Raw genomic sequence first — 24,818 nt, 5'->3', positions numbered from 1 at the left:
ACCCAGGGGGGGGAACCTCCCCGGGAACCAGGCCCCCCGGGGCACCTGGGGGGGGGACACCCGGGAACCCGGCCCCACCCGGGCCCCCTCCCGGGCCCCCGGGGGGCCCCCCCGGGAAACCCGGCCGCCCCCGGGACACCCCCGGGACGGGCGGCACCCCCGGAGCCGAATGATCTCTCGAAGTCAGATAATGCAATAATAAAAAAAAAATAAATTTATTTTTACATTCAACTGTATAATTATTTTTTTATTATATCTTTGTTATGCCTAAAGTAACTATGTAATATTACATTATTGCATTAAACATTGTAAAAGAAAATGCGGTTTTAAATATATTATTCTCGTTTACTTAATATTATTGTGTTATATTATTATATTTTTATATTGTATAGCTTAGTTATTTGAACTTAAAATTCTCTTTTCTTAAAAACTAATTTAGTCTTAAACTTAATAAAATTGACGAAATTAAAAGAAATAAATATTGTAGGCCAACTAAACGAGCAAAATTACATAAGATCTAAAGATTTATTAATAATTAAATTCTCATTCCATTAGAGAAACAATATGCAACGTAAACGTTTTGACTGTACTACAGTTTTCTTCAATACATAAAACTCAAATATTAAAATACAAAGTTAACGATTTTTCGCTGATGAACAATGAATGAGTAAGACGATTGGTCTGAGATTCCAAGTTTTGCGACATTTAATCTTGATTATCGTTTTAACAAGTTCTTCTCGAAATTTCAAGTGTGTGTTGCGAAGTTTAAGTAACAAAAAATTGATATATTGAACAAGGCAAAATAAAATGAAATAAAAATAAAATCCAATATTTTTCTTAACCAAAATAATCAATGTAATCAAAAAATTGTATTGCATTAAGTTTTAAACATTAAGCAGAGTCAGAATCAGAGGAATATTTCCTTTTTTTAGATTTCTTGTGTGCTTTTAAATTAATAAGACTTTTCATAATCTTTATGCATTCTTTACCTTGTTCTAATGTTTTTTTTTTTTTTTAATCCATTTTGCTCTTTTAGCAAAATGATCTCTGAAACTTTTCGAAGCGTTGATTTTTAATTTGTGTATCTTGTTCGTGTAACTCTTTCAAAACAATGCTTAAATTATCTTTCTTTGGTCTTACTGTTTTTTTAACATTTTCAAAAATATTTAAAATTTTTAAATTATCTTTTTCTTTCTTTGACGTATTCTTCGTTGACACGTTATTTTCTAGTGCAATATCTTCTGTATTGGGAAAGTTTTCATTGTTATTTGTAACTTCGCTTATTTTACTACTACAAGTATCAGAAGTTGTACTAAAATTATCTAGGGAATTCAGTAAATTAACTGGTTGACTGTTGTGTTTCTCTCTGATAAGGTCATGCATCTCATCAAAATATTTTGGAGGCTTTTTCTTCCCTGTTCCAGTAGATTTCATGTATTGGCAATGTCTACGATACATTTTTTCTAAGTTACGCCAACGTTGATGACATTTGTCAGAAGCTTTTGTTCCAATATAATGAATTAAATAACCATTATTTTGCATTTCTCTTGCAATATCAAATCATATTTTTTTATGCATTTAATTATTAAGATGGTGAAATTTAGTTCCAACAATCTCTAATAACTTTAATGTCATTTCATTAGTAAATTCTACAAGTATTAAAACATTATTATTATTAGAGTTTTAACAAGGCTCTGTAATATAAATATAAATTTAACGTATAAGACGGGCAACAAGAGCCAAATCGCGGATGACAATGCGTTATCCTAACGAAACTAAATCATTTTTCGTTAGAATTAAATACCGGTGCACAAGGCACCAAATTTTTACTTGGACACGGCCAAGATTTTAAATATGAAATAATCTCATATTTTGAGATTTAATTTCAATACCCCTTTAACCCCCCTACGGAAAATAAATAAATGAATGCAAGAGAAAAATATAGATCCGAAAATCGCTGAATCGGGAATCGAACCCGAGACCTTTCGCTTGCCGGGCGACTGCTCTTCCAGCTGAGCTATTCAGATCCTTTCGATTCTATACTTTTCTCTGTTATATATATTAATGTTGGTAAACAAACGCATTTTTTAAGCCAGCGTGTATCAAATATAAGAGTTTTAACAAGGCTCTGTAATATAAATATAAATTTAACGTATAAGACGGGCAACAAGAGCCAAATCGCGGATGACATTGCGTTATCCTGACGAAACTAAATCATTTTTCGTTAGAATTAAATACCGGTGCACAAGGCACCAAATTTTTACTTGGACACGGCCAAGATTTTAAATATGAAATTATTATATGAGATTATTTCATATTTAAAATCTTGGCCGTGTCCAAGTAAAAATTTGGTGCCTTGTGCACCGGTATTTAATTCTAACGAAAAATGATTTAGTTTCGTTAGGATAACGCATTGTCATCCGCGATTTGGCTCTTGTTGCCCGTCTTATACGTTAAAATTATTATTATTATTATTATTATTTAATTGTATTATTGTATATACATGTATGTATTATAAAGGTGCTTACTATCTTTATTTGTCATTTCTAACCCTTTTTCTTTAATTTCTTCGTTTGTGCATTCTTTATTTGTAATATTGTTTTCTGTTGTATCTGTAACACAAAATATATTTAAATGATATATAATAATTTATATAAAATTATTTTTTAATTATTATTGCAATTTGTTTTAAAATATAATTAATAAAATGATTATGTATGAGATCATTAAAAACATATAGACTTATATTAAACAATAAAAAATCAAAAAAATATAAGTTGTTTAGATATTTCATGATGTTTTTTAAACATTTGTATTGTCTGTATACGTTTTGAAATTTAAAAGATGTTTAAAGTCTTATGTACTGTTGTTTTCAGACATAGGTGCTTTACATAACGATTGAGCTTCCAAGATTAAAGCATTTGCTGTAATATTTAATTAGATATAAGTCTTAATTTCATATTTAAAGTAAATAAATAAAAAATACATCTATCTGTATATAATTTTTACATACTTTTAGGACAAAAATATATTAATTTTCCATGTTCATCCAAAATCGGTTGCCCACTCGTGTCAGCACATACTAAAAGGCTGCTTTTATTCATACTATCTATAGTATCTATAATTGATAAATAATGAATTAAATATAATTCAAGTTTTAAATAATAAAGAAATTTTATTTGTTTTGTAGCTCTCTATTTCAATCAGTGCTTAACCTATAAGCGTAGAAATTATTTAAAAGTGTCCAAAAAAATTGACATTTTTAGTTTCTACTTTATAAGCTCGATCTTCTGTTTGAAATATTTAGCTCAATAGATTTAACACGAATAAATGTAAAATGCATTGTTTATTACCTGTGTCTTTATATTTGGCGCCTATTTGCAACTCAGAAAACTAACAACATGTACCCTGCTTTATTGCTGGATATAACGTGGTACCAACCAGATACATACCAAAATGATTGGCCACGCCTCTATCACAAATTACCAAACACACGAAAACATTCTGGTACACATTGGTACATGTACCAAACAGTCGCAAAAAATCGCCTAATAATATCAAATATAATAGTTTTCAAAACAATGCTTTGATATGTTAACAAAATTGAACAAATCAAATATAGTAGGCCAACTGAACGAGCAAATAAATAAGATGTATAAATTTTTTATTAATAGTTAAATAATTAAATTAACATTCCGTTACAGAATCGATATAAATTGTAAACGTTTCGACTGCACTACAGTCTTTATCAATACATAAAAGTTAAATATTAAAATACAAAGTTAAATGTTAAAAATACAAAGTTAGTTAAATATTAAAATATAAAATTAAAACGATTCTTCGCTGTTGACCAATAGATATGCAAGGCGATTGGTCTGAGATGCCAAGTTATGCGACATTTGAGCATGCTACGGATATAATACGCGAATTAAATCAATGTCAGAGAAAATTAAAAAATCTTTCAACTTACATTATCGTTTTAACAAGTCCTTTTCCCCGATATTTCAAGTGTGTGTTGCGAAGTCTGAATACAAATGTCAAAATAGAGAGCGTGATGTATTTATTTATTACCAATGTTTTTTCTAAATTATGATTCAGCAAATTTTTTAAGTATGTCAAAATAACTACTGTCTAACAATTCGGTGTCTGTATTTAAATTAATTCCATTTTTCTGTTCTTTAATGTGGATCATTTCAGATATTAGTCTTTTATGGTAATTCTTTTCATGATCCATAATTTTAATATTGTCCCAGTCAAATGTATGTTGTTCGTTTAGAATGTGTTCCGTGATAACCGAATGTCTAGCAGAGTCTAATTTAATATTATTTTTATGTTCTTTAAGTCTCGTTCCTAACTGTCTTTTTGTCTGTCCGACATATGTGGCGTCACAATCGTTGCAATTCAATTTATAAATAACGTTAGAATTCGTGGGGCAATTATTTTTGTCCTTTTGAGCTTTTATGAAGTCATTCAATTTTTTAATGCAACGATATCCTACCACTACGTCAGGTCTTCTTATTGCTGAAGCAACTTTCTCAGATATTGATTCTATATATGGTATGACAAAATATTTAATGTTAGTATTAGTATTATTAGTATCTGTTATATTGTTATTATTAGGCTTGTTAAATTTCTTAGTTGAGAGATTTTTTAATCTGCGTTTTATTTCTGTGAAAATTAGATCAAGAGGATAACCGTTGGATAGCAAAATGTTAATAGCTTTCTCTATATTTTTTTTGTGAAATTGCGGATGTGATAGTAATAAAGCTCTATCTACCAAGTTATAAATTGTTCCTATTTTATGACAAGTCGGATGATTTGAAAAAAATGAAAGTAATCTACCTGAGAATGTCTTTTTGTGATACCAGATCTAAATAAATTTTATTATCTATTACTTGATCATTATGTCTAAAAGCTTATACAACGATATCCTCTTTTCCAATGTGAATTGTAGTCTATCGTTATAATTGTTGAATTCGTTCAAAACATATGTACTATTGTCAAAAAAAAGGCGGGGAAGTGCATAAAATAATTCGTCTACATAACGGAAATAGAAAGTCATTTCGCAATTTACATTACTAATACTAATATGTTCCAAGTCCTGCAGTGACTATATCGGCAATGATCGGAGAAAGTGGGGCACACCCATAGGAGTCCCATAAATTTGTTTGTAAGTTATGTATATTAAAAGTGAAAGCATTGTAGAAGTTAATATAAATTTTATCATACCTATGAATTCATTTTGGGAATCTTTGTGTGTGACTCTATAAAATGCCCATCGATTATGGAGATATACCGTTTAATGCAAGATCTACGGAAACTGACTTTCTATTTCCGTTATGTAGACGACATTATTTTATGCACTTCCGCTGACAATATTACATATGTTTTGAACGAATTCAACAATTATAACGATAGACTACAATTTACATTGGAAAAGGAGGATAATCGTTGTATAAGCTTTTTAGACATAATGATCAAAGTAATAGATAACTAAAATTTATTTAGATCGGTATCACAAAAAGACATTCTCAGGTAGATTACTTTCATTTTTTTCAAATCATCCGACTTGTCATAAAATAGGAACAATTTATAACTTGGTAGATAGAGCTTTATTACTATCACATCCGCAATTTCACAAAAAAAATATAGAGAAAGCTATTAACATTTTGCTATCCAACTGGTTATCCTCTTGATCTAATTTTCACAGAAATAAAACGCAGATTAAAAAATCTCTCAACTAAGAAATTTAACAAGCCTAATAATAACAATATAACAGATACCAATAATACTAATACTAACATTAAATATTTTGTCATACCATATATAGAATCAATATCTGAGAAAGTTGCTTCAGCAATAAGAAGACCTGACGTAGTGGTAGGATATCGTTGCATTAAAAAATTGAATGACTTCATAAAAGTTCAAAAGGACAAAAATAATTGCCCCACGAATTCTAACGTTATTTACAAATTGAATTGCAACGATTGTGACGCCACATATGTCGGACAGACAAAAAGACAGTTAGGAACGAGACTTAAAGAACATAAAATAATATTAAATTAGACTCTGCTAGACATTCGGTTATCACGGAACACATTCTAAACGAACAACATACATTTGACTGGGACAATATTAAAATTATGGATCATGAAAAGAATTACCATAAAAGACTAATATCTGAAATGATCCACATTAAAGAACAGAAAAATGGAATTAATTTAAATACAGACACCGAATTGTTAGACAGTAGTTATTTTGACATACTTAAAAAATTTGCTGAATCATAATTTAGAAAAAACATTGGTAATAAATAAATACATCACGCTCTCTATTTTGACATTTGGTATTCAGACTTCGCAACACACACTTGAAATATCGGGGAAAAGGACTTGTTAAAACGATAATGTAAGTTGAAAGATTTTTTAATTTTCTCTGACATTGATTTAATTCGCGTATTATATCCGTAGCATGCTCAAATGTCGCATAACTTGGCATCTCAGACCAATCGCCTTGCATATCTATTGGTCAACAGCGAAGAATCGTTTCAATTTTATATTTTAATATTTAACTAACTTTGTATTTTTAACATTTAACTTTGTATTTTAATATTTAACTTTTATGTATTGATAAAGACTGTAGTGCAGTCGAAACGTTTACAATTTATATCGATTCTGTAACGGAATGTTAATTTAATTATTTAACTATTAATAAAAATTTTTACACTCTTATTTATTTGCTCGTTCAGTTGGCCTACTATATATGATTTGTTTAATTTTGTTAAATAAAATTTGCTAGTTACGTCAAAGTCAAGTTTTCTAAGCTTATAAAACATTTTATTAAAAAACAGATTCAATAAATATAAGTACATGTTATATATATACTTATATTTATTGAATCTGTCTTTTTATAAAATGTTTTATTATTATCATATATAATATAAATTATTTAATTATTTTTTTATTTTTTTATGAGTAATTTAATTTATTCTAGTTATTTTTGTACGAGAAAAATACTATCACGGGTATACGTTTTATAACGAATTAAATATATTTATGTTCAAAAATTATATTTGACCTTTAATTTTAATTTTGTATTTTATTAAAATTAATAATTAACATATATACTTAATTGCGAATTATATGGATGAACAAAATCCCTATTATGTGTGTAAGAGATTTCGGAACTCTTTGCTAAAATAATTAAAATTAAAAGTCAAATATAATTTTTGAACACTTTTATATTATTAAAAATATATAATTCGACTCTCGAAATATATTAATTCATTATAAAACGTATACGTATTAGTATTTTTCACATATTAAAATGATTAGAATAAATTAAAATTAATTATTAAAAAACTAAAAATTAATTAAACGACTTAGACTTAGATGATAATAATAATGAAACATTTATTAAAAAATACTTATAATAGGTCAGGTTAATATTTTATTTATTTATTTATTTATAACATCATAAAATTCTGTCCTTTCCGAAATACGCGAACGCTACGAAAAGATAAATCTCGTACATGCCGCCGGACAAGTTCATGAGCATGAGACGCTCTTATCTTGGGAATGTATTAATAGTTACTGCATTGACCACTACTACGATATGGCGCTGAAATCAGTGAGAAATGCTGGTCTCTCCTTCATCCAGACCTTTGGCGATCTGTCTATTAATCTGTGTTATTGATATCTATTCTTACAATAAAGTGTTCTTTTGTTTCATTAATTTTCTCTGTTTTTGACAGTTTTCAGTTGTTGTTTGGTCGGATAGTGGCATATGTGTTGTAGCAACTAAATGGATGAATAAATGTAAAGATAGTGTTACGTATCCCACTAAAACCAAATGCTCTACGAAACTAGTCATGTCACTTGTGGATGCAAAAGAAGACTAGGAAGAATGTAAAGTTAAATTTTTGCACAGTTACAGTAAGTAGTCTAGCTGTCATTTTTATGCACTGGATTCAATAACGGATATTAAAGTACAATCTTCTCTCGTGTTTCCAGAAACTTTTAACTTGGCTCTGTAAAGCTGCTATACTAGCCGACGATCAATCTATTGACTCCCTAAAAACTGATTACGACAAACTGCGAAAGCGTCAACTTCCAGTCAGATTTACTCAGAGTTCTAACGATGACTCGGAACCAGAAACTATATATACAAAACGTAAACGGCAAATTGCAGAAGGATCTTGTCGAGAAATGCAACATAATATATTTTACAGATGGGGCCGGCCAACATTATAAAAATAAATATAACTTTCATAATTTGCTTTACCATGCGCGCGATTTTTTTGGTATCACGGCAAAATGGCATTTCTTTGCCACAGCACACGGGAAAAGTTCCTGTGATAGTATTGGTGGAAATTTAAAACGACTAGCAAAAAAAGCTAGTTTGCAAGGAAGTGTAATTCTCAATGCTGAGGCATTATACATGTGGGCAAAAAATAATCTAAAGGAAACAACCATTTTATACAGTTCAAAAACAAACCATAATAAATTAAATAAGATTTTGGAGCCAAGATTTACCTTAGCAAAAACAATTCCAGGTACCTTAAAATATCATACAATTATTCCTGCAAACGATCATTTAATTTTAAAAGAATTTAGTTTTGATAAAAAAGATTTATTTCCCAAAAAAAAGAAGAAATAATAAGTTTAAAAAATGTTAAAATATAAAAAATATAAAAAATAAAAACAAATATAAAAAAAATTTCAAAATTATTTTTTTATAGCTGTTTGTTAAAAATATATTATTCATGTAGTATGAAATAATTAGATTAATTAAAAATTTGACATCATTGAGTTTTTAGTTAAAATTTGTCTGAAACTCCTATTTTGTTTGAAAAAAATATTTGTTTTTGAGTAGATCCAATTGCGATCCCAAAATTTCCTTTATGGCATCATATTCTACATATATTGAAGTATTTTTGAGAATTTTTCCAGATTTTTAAAAGTGGATATAATTTTCCGTTTATTTACTTCAAACTAAAAAATTGATTTTTTTTATGGTAATAAAAAATTTTCACTAAAATTAACTTTTTCATCTGAAAGTACGGGAAAAATCCTAAAAAATCATGTCTATAAAAATTCTATATATATTATAATTTTAGCTATAAATGTCAAAGAAAGAAAAATTACTTAAAACATTCTACCTTCGATATCTTGGATATGAGGCATATAATCCTTATTTTTTTTGCTTTAACCTCATACAATATGTACCCTAACAAGTCTCCACGATTATTTAAAAAATCCTAAAAAGTTTATTTTTAGGTGAGCCCTTTTCACGTGGAATGCTCCATATATATATATATATATATATATATATATATATATATATATATATATTATATATATACTCGTATATACCATATATATACATATATATTTTTGACTCGAAATATATATATATACTTTTTTTTTTCTGCATTATTTTTAAATATTAAATGCAAATAAGAGTAATATAAAAAACTAATAAGACTTATTAAAAATTGAATATAAAAATAAAATTGTTATAAAATTAAAATAACATTAATTACTTTTAAAGTTGTTGTATAAAACACAATATAAACTTTATTAGAAAACATTATTAAACAACTTTGCATAATATTTTTCAAATAATGAAGAATAATAATAGTTTTAAATCATTTTTATTAATGTAGTAAAGTTAAAACAAATTTTCTTATTGGCTTATTTTTTCTTCCAAATTGAAACACAATACAACGTATAAGAGTTTTAACAAGGCTCTGTAATATAAATATAAATTTAACGTATAAGACGGGCAACAAGAGCCAAATCGCGGATGACAATGCGTTGTTCTAACGAAACTAAATAATTTTTCGTTAGAATTAAATACCGGTGCACAAGGCACCAAATTTTTACTTGGACACGGCCAAGATTTTAAATATGAAATAATCTCATATTTTGAGATTTAATTTCAATACCCCTTTAACCCCCCTACGGAAAATAAATAAATGAATGCAAGAGAAAAATATAGATCCGAAAATCGCTGAATCGGGAATCGAACCCGAGACCTTTCGCTTGCCGGGCGACTGCTCTTCCAGCTGAGCTATTCAGATCCTTTCGATTCTATACTTTTCTCTGTTATATATATTAATGTTGGTAAACAAACGCATTTTTTAAGCCAGCGTGTATCAAATATAAGAGTTTTAACAAGGCTCTGTAATATAAATATAAATTTAACGTATAAGACGGGCAACAAGAGCCAAATCGCGGATGACAATGCGTTGTTCTAACGAAACTAAATAATTTTTCGTTAGAATTAAATACCGGTGCACAAGGCACCAAATTTTTACTTGGACACGGCCAAGATTTTAAATATGAAATAATCTCATATTTTGAGATTTAATTTCAATACCCCTTTAACCCCCCTACGGAAAATAAATAAATGAATGCAAGAGAAAAATATAGATCCGAAAATCGCTGAATCGGGATAACGCATTGTCATCCGCGATTTGGCTCTTGTTGCCCGTCTTATACGTTAAATTTATATTTATATTACAGAGCCTTGTTGAAACTCTTATATTTGATACACGCTGGCTTAAAAAATGCGTTTGTTTACCAACATTAATATATATAACAGAGAAAAGTATAGAATCGAAAGGATCTGAATAGCTCAGCTGGAAGAGCAGTCGCCCGGCAAGCGAAAGGTCTTCGATTCCCGATTCAGCGATTTTCGGATCTATATTTTTCTCTTGCATTCATTTATTTATTTTCCGTAGGGGGGTTAAAGGGGTATTGAAATTAAATCTCAAAATATGAGATTATTTCATATTTAAAATCTTGGCCGTGTCCAAGTAAAAATTTGGTGCCTTGTGCACCGGTATTTAATTCTAACGAAAAATTATTTAGTTTCGTTAGAACAACGCATTGTCATCCGCGATTTGGCTCTTGTTGCCCGTCTTATACGTTAAATTTACAATACAACGTATTTTTTAAGAGTTTACGCAGCGTATTTTTGTTTTATAAAGGTTACAAGATAAATTTTTATATATGAAGATGATTTGAGAATTTTATACATTTGTAAATCGCAAGAATTTGTTAGATATTTATATATACTTTTGATTTTTTTAATTAAAACTTTTTATTTTTATTTTTTTAAGATTATTATTTTCATTCCATATAATTCGTTTAATTTCAAAAATTGAGCCATTTTTTTAATAATACTGTATTATTTGGATAATTGTAACTAATGATAAATTTTCCATTTATTTTTAATTTTAAAATAAGTATTTTGTTATTCATTAATTTTTTTTATTTTTAAATTTCAATAAAAAGAGGAATAGAAGGCTAATTTAATTTATTTCTTTCACTTAATCAACGGTATACTTGCGCTAGAGGTTTATCAGTTTTCCGAATATATGGCTTCAACAATCCTAAATAATTTTCAAATGAAAAACAGTTTATATGACTTAAATTGCAACCTAAATTTTTTGTATCATCTGCAACATGAATAAGATTGTGCATATTCATAATTTGAGATTGTGTACTATAGAACTCCCCAAGGAACACAAGGCAGTCAAAATGACATCATTTTGACGTCACAATTACGTTCACGAGATACAAAGTCAATATAATGATTTTTGGTTTCACAATTTGACGATTTATTGACGTCAAGAAGACATAAAAAAAACGTCCTATTGTAGTAATATAGGAACCATAGAACCGGAGCACAGACTTTTGCATAATGCATAAGAGAATCAACTAATTAGAGTCCTTTATTTCTATCTTCAGGATGAAAATCCTGAAAATACAGAAAATGAAGGATTCTGATTATTTACATTATGCAATTGTCTATGCTCCGCGGTCCTATACGAGTTTTCTTTTTTACAATATATAAGAAAATTGAAAATATAACACGTTTATCCAGTAAAACGTGAAACAAATTTATTGAATATGATATATATTAAACGTTATATAATTATACATATTTATAAAATTAATAAACATTAAACATATTTATTAAAAATTATACATTATATATATATATATATATATAATGTATATATATGTGTGTATATATATATATATATATATATATATACAATATATACGAACTAACAGTTAATTCGTTTTCTAATATCACGACGTTAATGTCCAACAAACGTAGGACGAATTTTAGTGTAACTTTTATTATGTAGAAGTGTGTCAATTTATTTCTTAGCAGGTATGATTTTTATTTAATTAATTTATATACATTGGTTTACGCTATTTATCATTTTTTAAAAATGTGCTTTTTATTAATAATTTATCAACATTTATAATTATTACTTTTTGATTGTAGACTTGATAAGGACCTGAACTAAGGTCGAAACGTTGTCCGAATTTTGAATAAATAACTAAAGAATAACATTGCCAGTTGTGGTCGGTGTATTAACATATTTTATATTTTTATTTCACTGGCAACTCATAAATTACTCGTAATATTTAATTATATATTTCAATGATTCGCTTGGAATATGTTGCGTAATGAGATACATGATGCATACAGCAGGATCCGCGTATAAATAACCTTCGCAGTCATAGTCAATTTACATTTTAACCAGTCTTATTCTATCTTGCATGCACAATGTCAGCAGATTAAGACTCAATCAAATACACGAGCACAAGTCTTTTAGTACATATATTTTATTACAATTTGAATTTTAAGTTTGAGATAAATATGGACTTATTTGTAATTATTTGTATTGACAGTTGCTGAAGATGGTCTGATGTTAGGATCAAAATGTTCGATTCAAATAAAATACTTGTTTTTATGAAATTTGTACACCCAATCCATCATAAAATAGGCACAATTTTTAGTTTAACAGATAGAGCATTACTCGGACCTATATTTTTCTCGCCTATTTCTCCATATGTAAGTTTGAGATTAATTTATATATGGAACTTAGTAATCTCAAACCAAGAGATACAGTTCCGAAGAATTAATTTTTCGCGCTTGTGCTCTATTGGCCGTTTTTAAATATCATATTTATATTATTATTATTAATATTGAGAGCCGATTAAAATATATTTCTTATCTTTTTAATAGTGTTTTGGAAAGCTTTTGAGATAAGCTACAAGAATATGCAAAAAATAGGGATTTATAATAAAGAAATTGAAAGTGACCTTTACGTGACATTCAGGACTATTCAAGGTCAAATCAGTGGCACCATCTTATGTTCCTCTTCGAACTAAACAACTTTCGTTCAAAACATTTTTCCGTTTCCTTCATATTTTTCGAGATATATCTAAGATAAAATGGGACACCTTGTATATATTAAAGCGAACGTAGATTATAATAGTTATAATTAACTTTTAATTTAATTCATTATTAATAATTAAATTTTTAACAAGTGTTCAATTATTAAGTCAAATTCAATTATTAAAAAGATAAATTATTATGCAAATATATTAATAAATAATTATGCTTGGCAAATATGTACGCTGCATTGATTTTATCTATTTATATAATTTATTGTTAGATATACTGTACCAAGTGTAATACAGACGGAGTATATTTCTCCTACGAAATGTAGAGTTTTCACGGCTTCAAATATGAGTGCGACGGATGAAGCAAAGCTGTAATTGCGCAACATGAAACCGTATACATTTCGAAGTTCTGGCAATATGGAATACACTAAAATTATTGGCACCAAAAATAATAGACACACTAATTTCAGGCTGGCATATAACTTTCTTGCATAATTGCTTAAGATGCTCTCAGGTGAACAAAAAATCACTTCGAACATTTTTCCCTTGTTCAAGAAACCGGCAAGACAATATGATGATGAATTCAATAATAAATTATAATAAGATAAATAAATAGAACCATTGGCAAAAATCTTATAATTGTACTGATAACCCTCGTGTATCATGAAACGTTTTGTTTCCAAGCACGAATCGTAGACGGCTAAATAAAAGAATTCGTCCACTCTCTTACTTTCAATCTGCATTGAATCGTTCGTGTATTCGTACACATTCGGAAAAATGTATTTAATTTCTTCTGAAATGCATTCTACGCCATCCCATTTCATGCTATTACCAAGAGGACAGCAGAGCAGAATGCAAGTAATATTATGGCACATTTCGAATGGGACGATGTTACTTTCATTACTACCTTTTTTTGAATTTTCAAACACTTTATTCGACATGGAATAATTCTTTTGAATCAAGTTTTCGTAAACTTCCTGTGACGTAAAGTTTTTTTTATCATTGATATTTGTAAAATTGGTTTGAGAGATTTTCGGTATTTTGTCATCATCCTCATGATTGTGAACAGAATGTCTTCTTAGTTTATATATTATCGAATCAACATCCTTGTGATTGTTATTCGTAGAAATAGTGCGAAATTCATATTTCATTTTATTGTATTGTGTATTATTGACATACTTGTATTGTACCGTCAAATTATGACTTTTCTCTTCGTTGTTGGTGTAATTTTGCTGAGATTTCGATGATGAAATGATAAGGAGAAAAAGTCCACAACACAAAAACGCGACATGTTTTACAAACATTATTTCACAAAAGGATACACTAGAAGAATTAAATAATAAAATCAGTCAAATCTGTTAGTACATTCATTATTTCTCACATAAATTTTAATTTTCATTAATTAAAAAATCTATTATTAAATTTTTGTCTACTTTTACTTCTGTATTAATTGAATGTAAAAAATATGAGTTAAGTGCATAATATACACATATAATAAAATCAAATTATCTTTTTTTTTTTTTTTCTAAAAATTTTAAATTGTTCATCTGATTTTATTCTAACACTGTTAATGTAGACGGTTACCCGGTTGATTTTTAATTATCTTGCGAGATTAAATAAAACATATAATGTATCACTATATTGGGCTTTGACGTCTCTTTCTGAAGGAAGAGAAAAATGAACAAGAACCAATGTGACTGTACAAGAGAGGAAATAAAACTACTGAGAATGACGAGCGGTCGAGCTTTGCGATGAAACGCACACGCACGCACACACGCATACAATCATTAAAAAAAATTATTAGATAAAGAGCGTCACGCACATGGGCGTAGCTAGATAGCCCTCCTCTGGCATAGAGAAGTAATTTTAAAAAGTAAATAAATGTATCTGATACCCTGTAATGCAATTTACATAATTCAACTAATAAAGCCGTAGTCTGGCAATGAATAGTTCAGTATAATTAAAAGTTATTTATAAAGGATTTACAATTTTATGAAAACAGTCCCGCTTCAGCGACTTTTCGAGCAATATTTTTCTCATCTATTTTTCCGTTGATAAGTTCGAAGATTGATTAATCAATGGAATTTAGTAATCTCAAACTAAGAGATACAATTCCAAAAAATTAATTTTCGCGCTTAGCTCTATTGGCCGATTTAAAAATCATATATTATTTCAATTTATTTTCAGCTGTCTAAAACTCAAAATGAATGGTTAAAGATAACAAAGGAATACGAAAGCTTATGGAATTTCCCTTACTGCCTTGGTGCTATAGACGGGAAACATATTGTGATTCGATGTCCTACACATAGTGGATCAGAATTTTATAATTATAAAGGTACTTTTAGCGTGGTGCTATTAGCTTTTGTGGATGCTAATTATTGTTTTACTTTTGTGGATATTGGGTTCCAAGGCAGAATTAGTGACGGAGGCAAATAGTAAGTGGGCCACTATAGGTCGTCAAAACAAACCCTCACTCCTCGGCCACTGGCGTCGACCTCCTACTGTGCCAGACGGTCGTTCTTGGTGTGACAAACAATGGTCCTTGCTGTAAAGGTCAGTGGCCCCCGCTGTGAGGGTCAAAACTCTGTCCAAACACAAGGCCCTGACGTCTGAGGGGGTGTAGCTAGACAGAATTTTGCGATCGAAGATTGATCTATTTTTTTATCGGGGTATTAGTCTTCGGTGTCTGATAGGCTCTGCCTATACTTGCCGGCACTCTGATTGGGTGATTTTTATTTTGGAAGGGTAGAGGGAGAGTAGGTGGGTTTTGGAAAAAGCCGACAAAATGGCGAGTCGTGGTATACCAAGGCCGCATGGAGGGCGACTATGGCACCTCTCTCTTCGAACTCTCTTACGCAATAGAGAGAAAGGGCCGCCGGAGTGAACAAGAAATACAGATTCACACTGATTGTGGGCTGATAGCTTACTAGGCGTTGCACTATCGGCTAATGTTGGTATCATCGGTAACAAAGAAAACAAGATATACAAAAATTACAAACGCCTCTAACGTCTGACCACGATTTCACTTGTCGTATACGCAATATCAAGTACCTGTATTATCGACACCTCGGTAACAAATAAGACCTAACAATAAAAAACAAAAAGAAACACGTGTACAATTTCGGCTGAACGTCACCTCGACACCTTGTGTAATAAAAATAACTCTAATAGAAAACACGCTTGCTCGGGTTAACATTCAAAGTTTTATTGCTGAAAATATAAAATAAAATTATTTCTTGATATACAGGGACAGAATAGAAAAAAGAATATATCGAACAATTTTGGGTAAAAAGAGTCGAAATTCTATTTTGCTATGAGGTAAAAGATAGAGAATATAAGAAAAATATAAAAATTTAAGTAAAAAATTTTACACACGTTTATTATTACTAATTTTTCATATAAATGGATGAATGGAAAATTTTTCGTTCCAATAAAGTTAAAAAAGCTACTCCAACTAATATAATTAACGACAAAATTAATAATCTTAATATATTCAACACTCTATATAAATTTAATTTAAAATTTTGACAAATTATTACTTGTATAACTTTTCTTAATTATACATCATTCAAATTCTAAATTTAATACACTTAAATTCTGCCAAAGTAATTCCAATTATTTTCTATTTAATCAATTAAATTTATTCATTTAAAAAAATATAATTTCAAAAAAAAGTCCTTTCGTACAAAATTTTCTTAATTTTATTATAGATAGAAACCGATCTGGCTTACACCGATCTGAACTCAAATCATGTAAAATTTTATTAGTCGAACAGACTAAAATATTAAACTTCTTCATTTAATTTTTATTTTAATTCTACATCGAGGTCGCAATCATTTTTATTAATATGATCTTTTTAAAAATATTACGCTGTTATCCCTAAGGTAATTAATTTTTTTTTAATTTTATTTTAATAATCAATCCTCCATAAAAATTTCATTAATTAATGTTAAAATTATTTTAAAATTAAAGTTCATTTTATTTAATTATCCTGCCAATAAAAAATATAAATATTAAAATAAAATTTATTTCCTTAAATAAATTTAAAAATTATATTAAATTCAATAGGGTCTTCTCGTCCCATAATTTCTTTTAAGAATTTTAACTTAAAATTTAAATTTTAAATCTATAAATTGAAACAGCTTTAATTTCATCAATTTCTTCATTCCAGTTTTTATTTAAAAAACAATTGATTATGCTACCTTTGCACAGTCAATGCGAAGGAAGCGACGCGCGCACTATCACATAGATACGCACGCAGGTAAGCGCCTGGGAATATAGGGACATAGGGAGAAAGCAGAGAGTAGTGACGAGTAAGAGTAGGAGACGGAGAGGGCGCAGGAGAGAGCAGGAAGATCACGTAAGAATGTACTGCGGCTATTTAAAAAATCACTGAGCAGAAATAATTTTAAATTATTATCAAAAAACCATGTTTTTGTTAAACAGGTAAATTAAAAAAATTTTAATTTAATAAAATAAAATTGCCTAATTCTTTAACTATATATATTATTTTAAATTAAAAAATTTCTATATAATTAATATAAATATACTTATATAATATTGGGATATTAAAATTAATGTATAAAAATTATTTTAAATATTTATTTGAGAAAGATATTTTAATCAACTTTTATGATATCTAATTTTTTTTTTTTTTAATTTAATTGATATGAAATGGGTTTGATATGTAATGGGATTAACTCATTTTATTTCGAGAAATTTAAATTATTCAATAAATAACAAAATTTAATAATCCCTGATACAAAAGGTACAATTAATAAAATTTACTTTTATTTAATTAATTTATTTCTTTTAAATTTTTATTTACATTACCTATATCTATAATTTATTTGCCAAGATGGCGGCAAATGAAAAGGTGTGGTGCGAGAGTGCTCCGCAAATTGTATAATAATAGGAAGGAAAAAAGGAAGAGGAAATTGTCGTGAAGTGAGGAAAAATGAAGAACAAAGGGTAGGAAGAGGAAAGAAGAAAGAAAGGGAGAAGAGTGATGGGGATAAGTGATGGAAAATGTGAGGAAAAGGAGACAAGTAGAAGAAAGAAGTTGCGCGCGCAATATCACACAAGATAGGCGCGTAAGTGAGCACATGGTGGCAAAAGGAATAACAAGGTTAGAAAAGGCAAGAGCAGGAAGGAAGGTTAAGCAGAGGAAAAAGCGAGGAAGGTGAAGGAAGAAGAAGGAGGAAGTGTGGAAAAAAAGGTGGAGAGGAGAGAAGAGGAAGAGATAGGAGAGGAAGGAAGAGGACGAGAAGAGGACATAAAGGAGAGAAAAGGGGTTAGGCGCAGAGAGGAGAGAGGAGGGGACGAGGGGACGGTGAAAGGAAAAGAAGAAGAGGCAATGAAGAAAGGCAAAGGAGGAAGTGAAAACGATAGAGGAAGGGAGGGGACCGGTGTATGCTGGTGCAAGGAGGAATGGAAGGAGATGAAGAGCAGAATGAACAGGATGGAAAGGATGATGGAGGAGTTACTAAGATGGGTGAAAAAGAAAGAGGATAAGGAGAGTGATAAGAAAAGAGACAAGGAGATCGAAGGAGAGGAGATAGAAGAGAAGAAAGAAGAGGAAGCACAGTGGGAGACGGAAAAGGAGAAAGAAGAGAGGAACAAAGGGGGACTGCAGGTGAGGGGAGAGAGAAGGAGAGAGCAAGGTAAGACAGAGGAGAGTGGAGAAGAGTGGTGGGAATTAGTGAAGGGTGAAGAGGACAAGGAACAGGGGAGAAGGAATGACCAGGGCAAGGGGGTAAGAAAGGAAAATGAAGAAGAAAGGGAAGACGGGAGGAAAGGTGGAGAAGACAGAAGGAAAGGAGACAAGAGGGAAGAAGGAGGAAGAAGGGAAAGCGAGTGGAGAGGAAGAGAGAAGAGAAGGAAAGGAGGAGGGCAAGGAGGTGGAAAGGAAAAAGAGGGCGGAAGAAGAAGAGAATGACAGGGGAAGCGAGGAGAAGGAAAAATGGAAAAGAGGAGAGGAAATGTGGAGAAAAGTGAAGGAAAGGGAAGGGAAAAGGAGTAAGAAGAGAGCGGAAAAAGAGAAAAGAGAGAGAATGGAAAGCAAAGCGGAGGAGATGGAGAGAAGATGAAGGAGGAGAAAAAATGTGGCATGGAGAGGGCTGGACGGAGAGGACCAGGATGAAAGGAGGCTGCTGATGGAGAGGATGACGGAGGTGGTATTAGATAGAAAGGTAGGAATAGTAGGGTCATGGGAGGTGAGGGGGGACGATGGGAAGATGATTGTAATGGTGGAGATGGAAAAGGAAGAGGATAAAAAGGAACTGTTGGAGAATGGAAGGATGATTTGGAGGAAATGGGAGGTAGGAGTGGATGAAGATTTAACGAGGGAAAAAAGGAGGATTAGGTGGATAATGATGGATAAAGCAAAGAGAGAGAGGGTCAGAGGAAGAGATGCGATGGTATATGGGAAAAGGATGTGGATAAATGGAGAGGAATGGATATGGAATAAAGAGGAGCAAAGGTTAGAGAAAAAAAGGGAATAGGAAGAGAATAGAAAAAAGGGGAGCAGAGACAAGGGGGGTCGGGGAGGAAACGGAATAGTAGAAAAAGGAGGAAGCAGGGGAAAAGGGGCAGGAAGGAAGGGACCCAGATACATTGTAAGGTCGCAAAATGGCCAGGAGAGGAAAGAGGAGAGCACAATTGTATTATGAGGAAAGATGAGGGGGGAAGGGGAAAAGGGAGGACAGGAGTTGTGATTATTTGTTTAAGGTAAAGAGAGAGAAGCAGGACGGAGAGGGACCCGGAACAAGGAGGGAGACAGAGAAGCAGGGGAGGAACGGAGAGAGAAGGAGAGAACGGGAAGAGAGAGGACAGAAGGAGAAAGAGGGAAGATGGCAAACAGCAGAAAGAAGGTAAGGAGAAGAAGGAGAAAGGAAGGAAGGAGAGTAGGAAGAGAGAGGAGAGGAGAGACTGATAATGTAATTATGTAACATATTGTATTATGACAATGTAACATATTGTAAAGAGAGAAGGAGGATGTAAGGGGTTTGGCGGTTCCTTGAAAACGCTCCGGCAACCTTTAGGGGAGTCCGGAATAAACATCCTATACGGCATCTTTCATTACAATTACATAATAAATACGTAATAATATTGCATTTACATTACATTTTATTATATATGAAATATAACGTGTTAAATATGCAATTAATGCAATATGTTTGATGTATTAAAGTGAAAATACATATGTAATACATAGCAGGTATATTGCGCATATACGTAACTATTTATGTATCAAACACGTAGTTGATAGATATTGGATAAGATTTAACCTATGAAAACCTTTAATAAACGGAAAGTCAAACACGTTTCTGTAATCGTAATCGCGGTGATCAGATGTTAAAATATTATAAATGTTGATTATATATGTGAAAAAGAATTTAGTAAGTCAAAGGTAAGTTTTTTATATTTTATTGTAATGATTAGAATTTCCATATGGTTGTACCTTGTGCAATATTAATGCGTATTTTATTATAATTGTTATTTTTCTAGTTTACATAATAAATAATTTTTTATATAATGGATAAACAATTAAGTAACCGTGATATTTCTTCGCGGCATAAAAGACGATTAGCACAAAAAGAAACGGAAATGAATTATTTCTTGCTAGAATTGTCAAGTAGTGGTGTGACTAATTTTGGACCATTGGGCGAATGCATAAAAAAATGTCGAATTGAAAATGATCAATCATCAGTTTCAACGATATCTTCTCCTAGTAATGATCAATTGCCAAACTTTAGTGACAATAATAATGAAGAATATTCGGATAACACAGAAGTAGTCACAGACAGAAAATTTTATTGATGCTAAAAAACGAGAAGAAATGCAACCTTTATCATTAGATTCTGACAATTCAAGTGACGGCGCAAGTGATAATATCAACATTGATGATAAAAGTATGGATAATGAATTGTTGTGCAATCTTCGAAATTGGTCTTTTGAATTTAAAATTAGACATAATGCAATTAATGCTCTTATGGAGATTTTGAGGCATGCTCCGCATTCACAATTTAAAATTTTACCAAAGAATGCAAGAGCGCTTCTAAAAACACCCAAGAAAACTACTGAAGTAGTTGCATTAGCAGGAGGATCGTATTACCACTTTGGTTTATCGAATACTTTGGAAGTATTCCTGCAGCAAAAGTATGTCTTTGAAAGTATCTGAAATTAATTTATTAATTAATATAGATGGTTTGCCAATATCCAGATCACCGCCAAGTAGTTTCTGGCCAATATTACTTTCAGATGAGATTTCAAACCAAGTGCATATAGTCGGGCTGTTTTATGGTAAAAAAAATCAAACAATTCCAATGAATACTTACAACCATTTGTGGAAGAATTAATCACACACACATATGTTATACATAATTAATGGTTCTACCATATACGCTTCATTGTTCGTAGTAAAAAAAAATTATTTTTTATTTTTTTTTCCATTGTAACATGGTCTGCGTTTCGATATTCACTGTCGGTACTGAAAATCTATAGTGTACGTAACATAAACTATAGATTTTCAGTACTGACAGCGAAATAGGAATGCATCCATAATTGACAATATTCTGGTTTTAATTAATCAATATTTCGTTAATTGATTATCGACTTACGATTATTTAATTATTTCATCCGACTAATGTGCAATTTATGTTTATGCTGGTTATGATTGTCTGCATTACTCATCATCAAATAGCAGTAAAATAAAAGAAGGTGATATATAAACGTAATCAAAGAAGATTTGCATTTGTGACTATTCGACGATATTTGTTCATATTCATTCGCATTCGTGTCTGTACATTTGTCTCATCAATATTCAAGATTTTAAAAAGGTATATTAAAAATATGAATAATACATCTAAATAATTTCAAAATTGAATTAAAATTAACTAAACTTTATGTATACGTGATATTGCATGTCACTATTTTTAATAAAACTAATTGTATATAATAAATTGTGATTAATTTTTGCAGGTTAATCGCAGGTTATGTGTTCTCTGTTTTGAACATTTTACACCGTGTGGTTTCCAATATATTTCTAATACACTTATTAAATATGGCTGAATCGAGAGGCGAGCAATTTTCTTTCCAAAAAACAGAAAAAGAATCTTCCTTACAGGTAATATATAGAAATGCACATGACTGTAATATTATTTATTGTCAATAAATTAATTGATTATTATACATATTTTTTGTTGGTATAGTTTCCAGAAAACTTTTATATAGTTCAATTCCACGACGGGCTAGCACTAGTCCCTAATAACTGGTTGCAAGAATCTGTTAAAAAGCAACAGGTTTGCTTCTATCCAAATTACGATGCGAAAAAGAGGCTGAATAAGGCAATAAAAAATAAAAAAATACCGGATTTAAGAAATGTAAAAGCTGGCTGGGCAATGTATGATGTTCTACGCTTTTTTGCTTCAGCAGGTATATTTATAATTATTTATTAAAACTCTTTTTTCCTTTTTTTTTTGTTAAAAAATTAATTTTTTTCTTGGCAATATTAATACAATAAATAAAATTAAAATAATGTAAACAAGAGTCTATATTAATGATATATGTAATAAATGAAATTAAAAATTACTTTTTTTGACTTTATTGGATCGATTATTCATTGAATTGATATTGCGTAAAAATAAGAATTAATTCTATTTGAAAACTTAAATATTTTCTTTTAACATTAAGCTATCGACATATAATTTACACTACTCTTAATTGTCTATGTTTTGTATTTATAATTGTAAATATGTAATTGTCATTGTTACATTCAGATACTTTTGAACGAGGCCAAGAAAAGTTAAGGATGGCTGAAAATATATCGGACATAAATACTGAAGATGAAGAAAATGTGAAACAAACACGTCATGATAGAGCTACTGCAAAAAATTTTACGTCATCTGATAATGAATCTTCTGGTACAGAAGTGGATTCATTGTCTCCTTTACCAGACCCGAAGGAATTTTCTGAATCACAAAAATTGTTTTATTCGGAAAAGTCTGCACAGGTTTTAGCAACCTTTGAAAATCCAAGCATTGCACTCGAAAAAATCAAAATGATTCCAATTGAAAAGAAAAAACAGAGAATTATTGATCAACAAGAAACAGAAATGATCACTACACATAACAAGAAAGAGATAGAAAATAAAAATCAAGATTTTAACGATAAAGATGATGTTTATTCCATTGACAAAAAGTTAACAAATAAAAATAATGAAGATCAAACTCAAAAAGGTAAAAAGGATTAAATTTCTGGTAATGACTTAAATATATATATATATACAATATTTTAAAATATAAATTATGATATTATAACTTTTAGTGTTGAAAGAAATTTTAAAAAAAGTTAATCGCCTCCTGATTGAAGTAGCATACATTGATAGAAGACTCAATAGAATGGAAAATAAAATAACAAATCAAACCATTAGAAATCAAGAAAATAATATAAATGAAGAAGCTTTTACATTTAACGCTATTTCATCTATTAATGAGCTGCAACTTTTTGAAGAAAATTTAAAAAATGAAGAGTTTTTCGTGAAAATGGTAAATGTTTATTTTTACTTTTAATAAATATAACTATTAACAATACTGAATATTTATAATTTATATTATTTATAATTATTAAATAATTATGTATATGATTATATATAGTTTGATATATATATATATATATATATATATATGTGTGTATACATTCTTCTTTATAATGTTGAGTAAAAAATCAACATATATGATTCACATTCTCTCCAAAACCATGAAATATGACACATATTCCATACATAATTGCCAATATTTTTATTTTCAAACATATTCAATTGTAAGAATAATGTTTGATATTACCAGACTAGGTTTCATCATAATAATAATTTAAAATATATTTGATATTAAAGCTTGAAAGTATCTATGTTGGCAAAAATAATCTGATTTATCTTATGGTTTGATTCAACAGCGCAATGCTGATTTCATTAAAACTTCTGATAGCTATTAAATGAATTTTGCAATGCATCTAATCATATTTTCTAATTGTAATCTGCATAACCATCCTTCAACAAAAGGAAATAAACATTATTAACCATGTACATATATTTCAACGTATCATATTATGTCTTTAAAAATCTTAATTTCCTGCTTTACATTTACTTTAATATAACTGACTCACGTAAGAATTTTTTCTACCAAATTCTAGTATAAAATCACATAATAAAAGTATTTATTATATATATCAATTCAAATTAATCATCATTAGTAATATATATTTATATGGGATGATAAAAAATACTTGTTTATTTAAATTATTATATATTTATACTTATATATGCAAATTGTATATTTATAAATTAATTTCTCATTCTAATGTATTAATACCACTCAAAATCATTATTATGTTATGTTATATTATGTCAACTACATAAAGAAACTTTCCTTATTCATAACATTTTCGTGTTGTACATATATACAATATATATTATAATTCAAAATTATTAATCAAATGTAAATATTGCAGGAAGTTTGGTAATATAACGAAGTGTAACCATACAGTTTCCTTCTGGAGAACATTTCTGCATTCAACTAGGTAACCATTTCACAATGTTTTATT

General features: G+C 29.7%; 1 protein-coding gene and 1 pseudogene across 1 annotated transcript; one reads left to right on the top strand and one right to left on the bottom strand.

Annotated features, from left to right (window-relative positions):
* Positions 1-1,098: 1,098 nt before the first annotated feature.
* Positions 1,099-3,625, bottom strand: LOC146719813 (uncharacterized; annotated as a pseudogene).
* A 14,948-nt stretch (positions 3,626-18,573) lies between these two features.
* LOC114946234 (uncharacterized) lies at positions 18,574-24,209 on the top strand. The gene is made up of 5 exons (XM_085489493.1): positions 18,574-18,852; positions 22,430-22,652; positions 22,997-23,455; positions 23,544-23,764; positions 24,171-24,209. Exons 1-5 carry the CDS (start codon positions 18,574-18,576, stop codon positions 24,207-24,209), a joined length of 1,221 nt encoding a protein of 406 aa, XP_085345619.1.
* The last annotated feature ends 609 nt before the right edge of the window (positions 24,210-24,818 follow it).

Source organism: Nylanderia fulva, unplaced genomic scaffold (genome assembly GCF_048542155.1).
Source record: "Nylanderia fulva isolate GAGA-0341 unplaced genomic scaffold, ASM4854215v1 Scaffold852, whole genome shotgun sequence".
Classification (NCBI taxonomy): Eukaryota; Metazoa; Arthropoda; class Insecta; order Hymenoptera; family Formicidae; genus Nylanderia; species Nylanderia fulva.
Note: the sequence above shows the minus strand (reverse complement) of the source record. Positions and strands in the feature narration are given on the sequence as shown.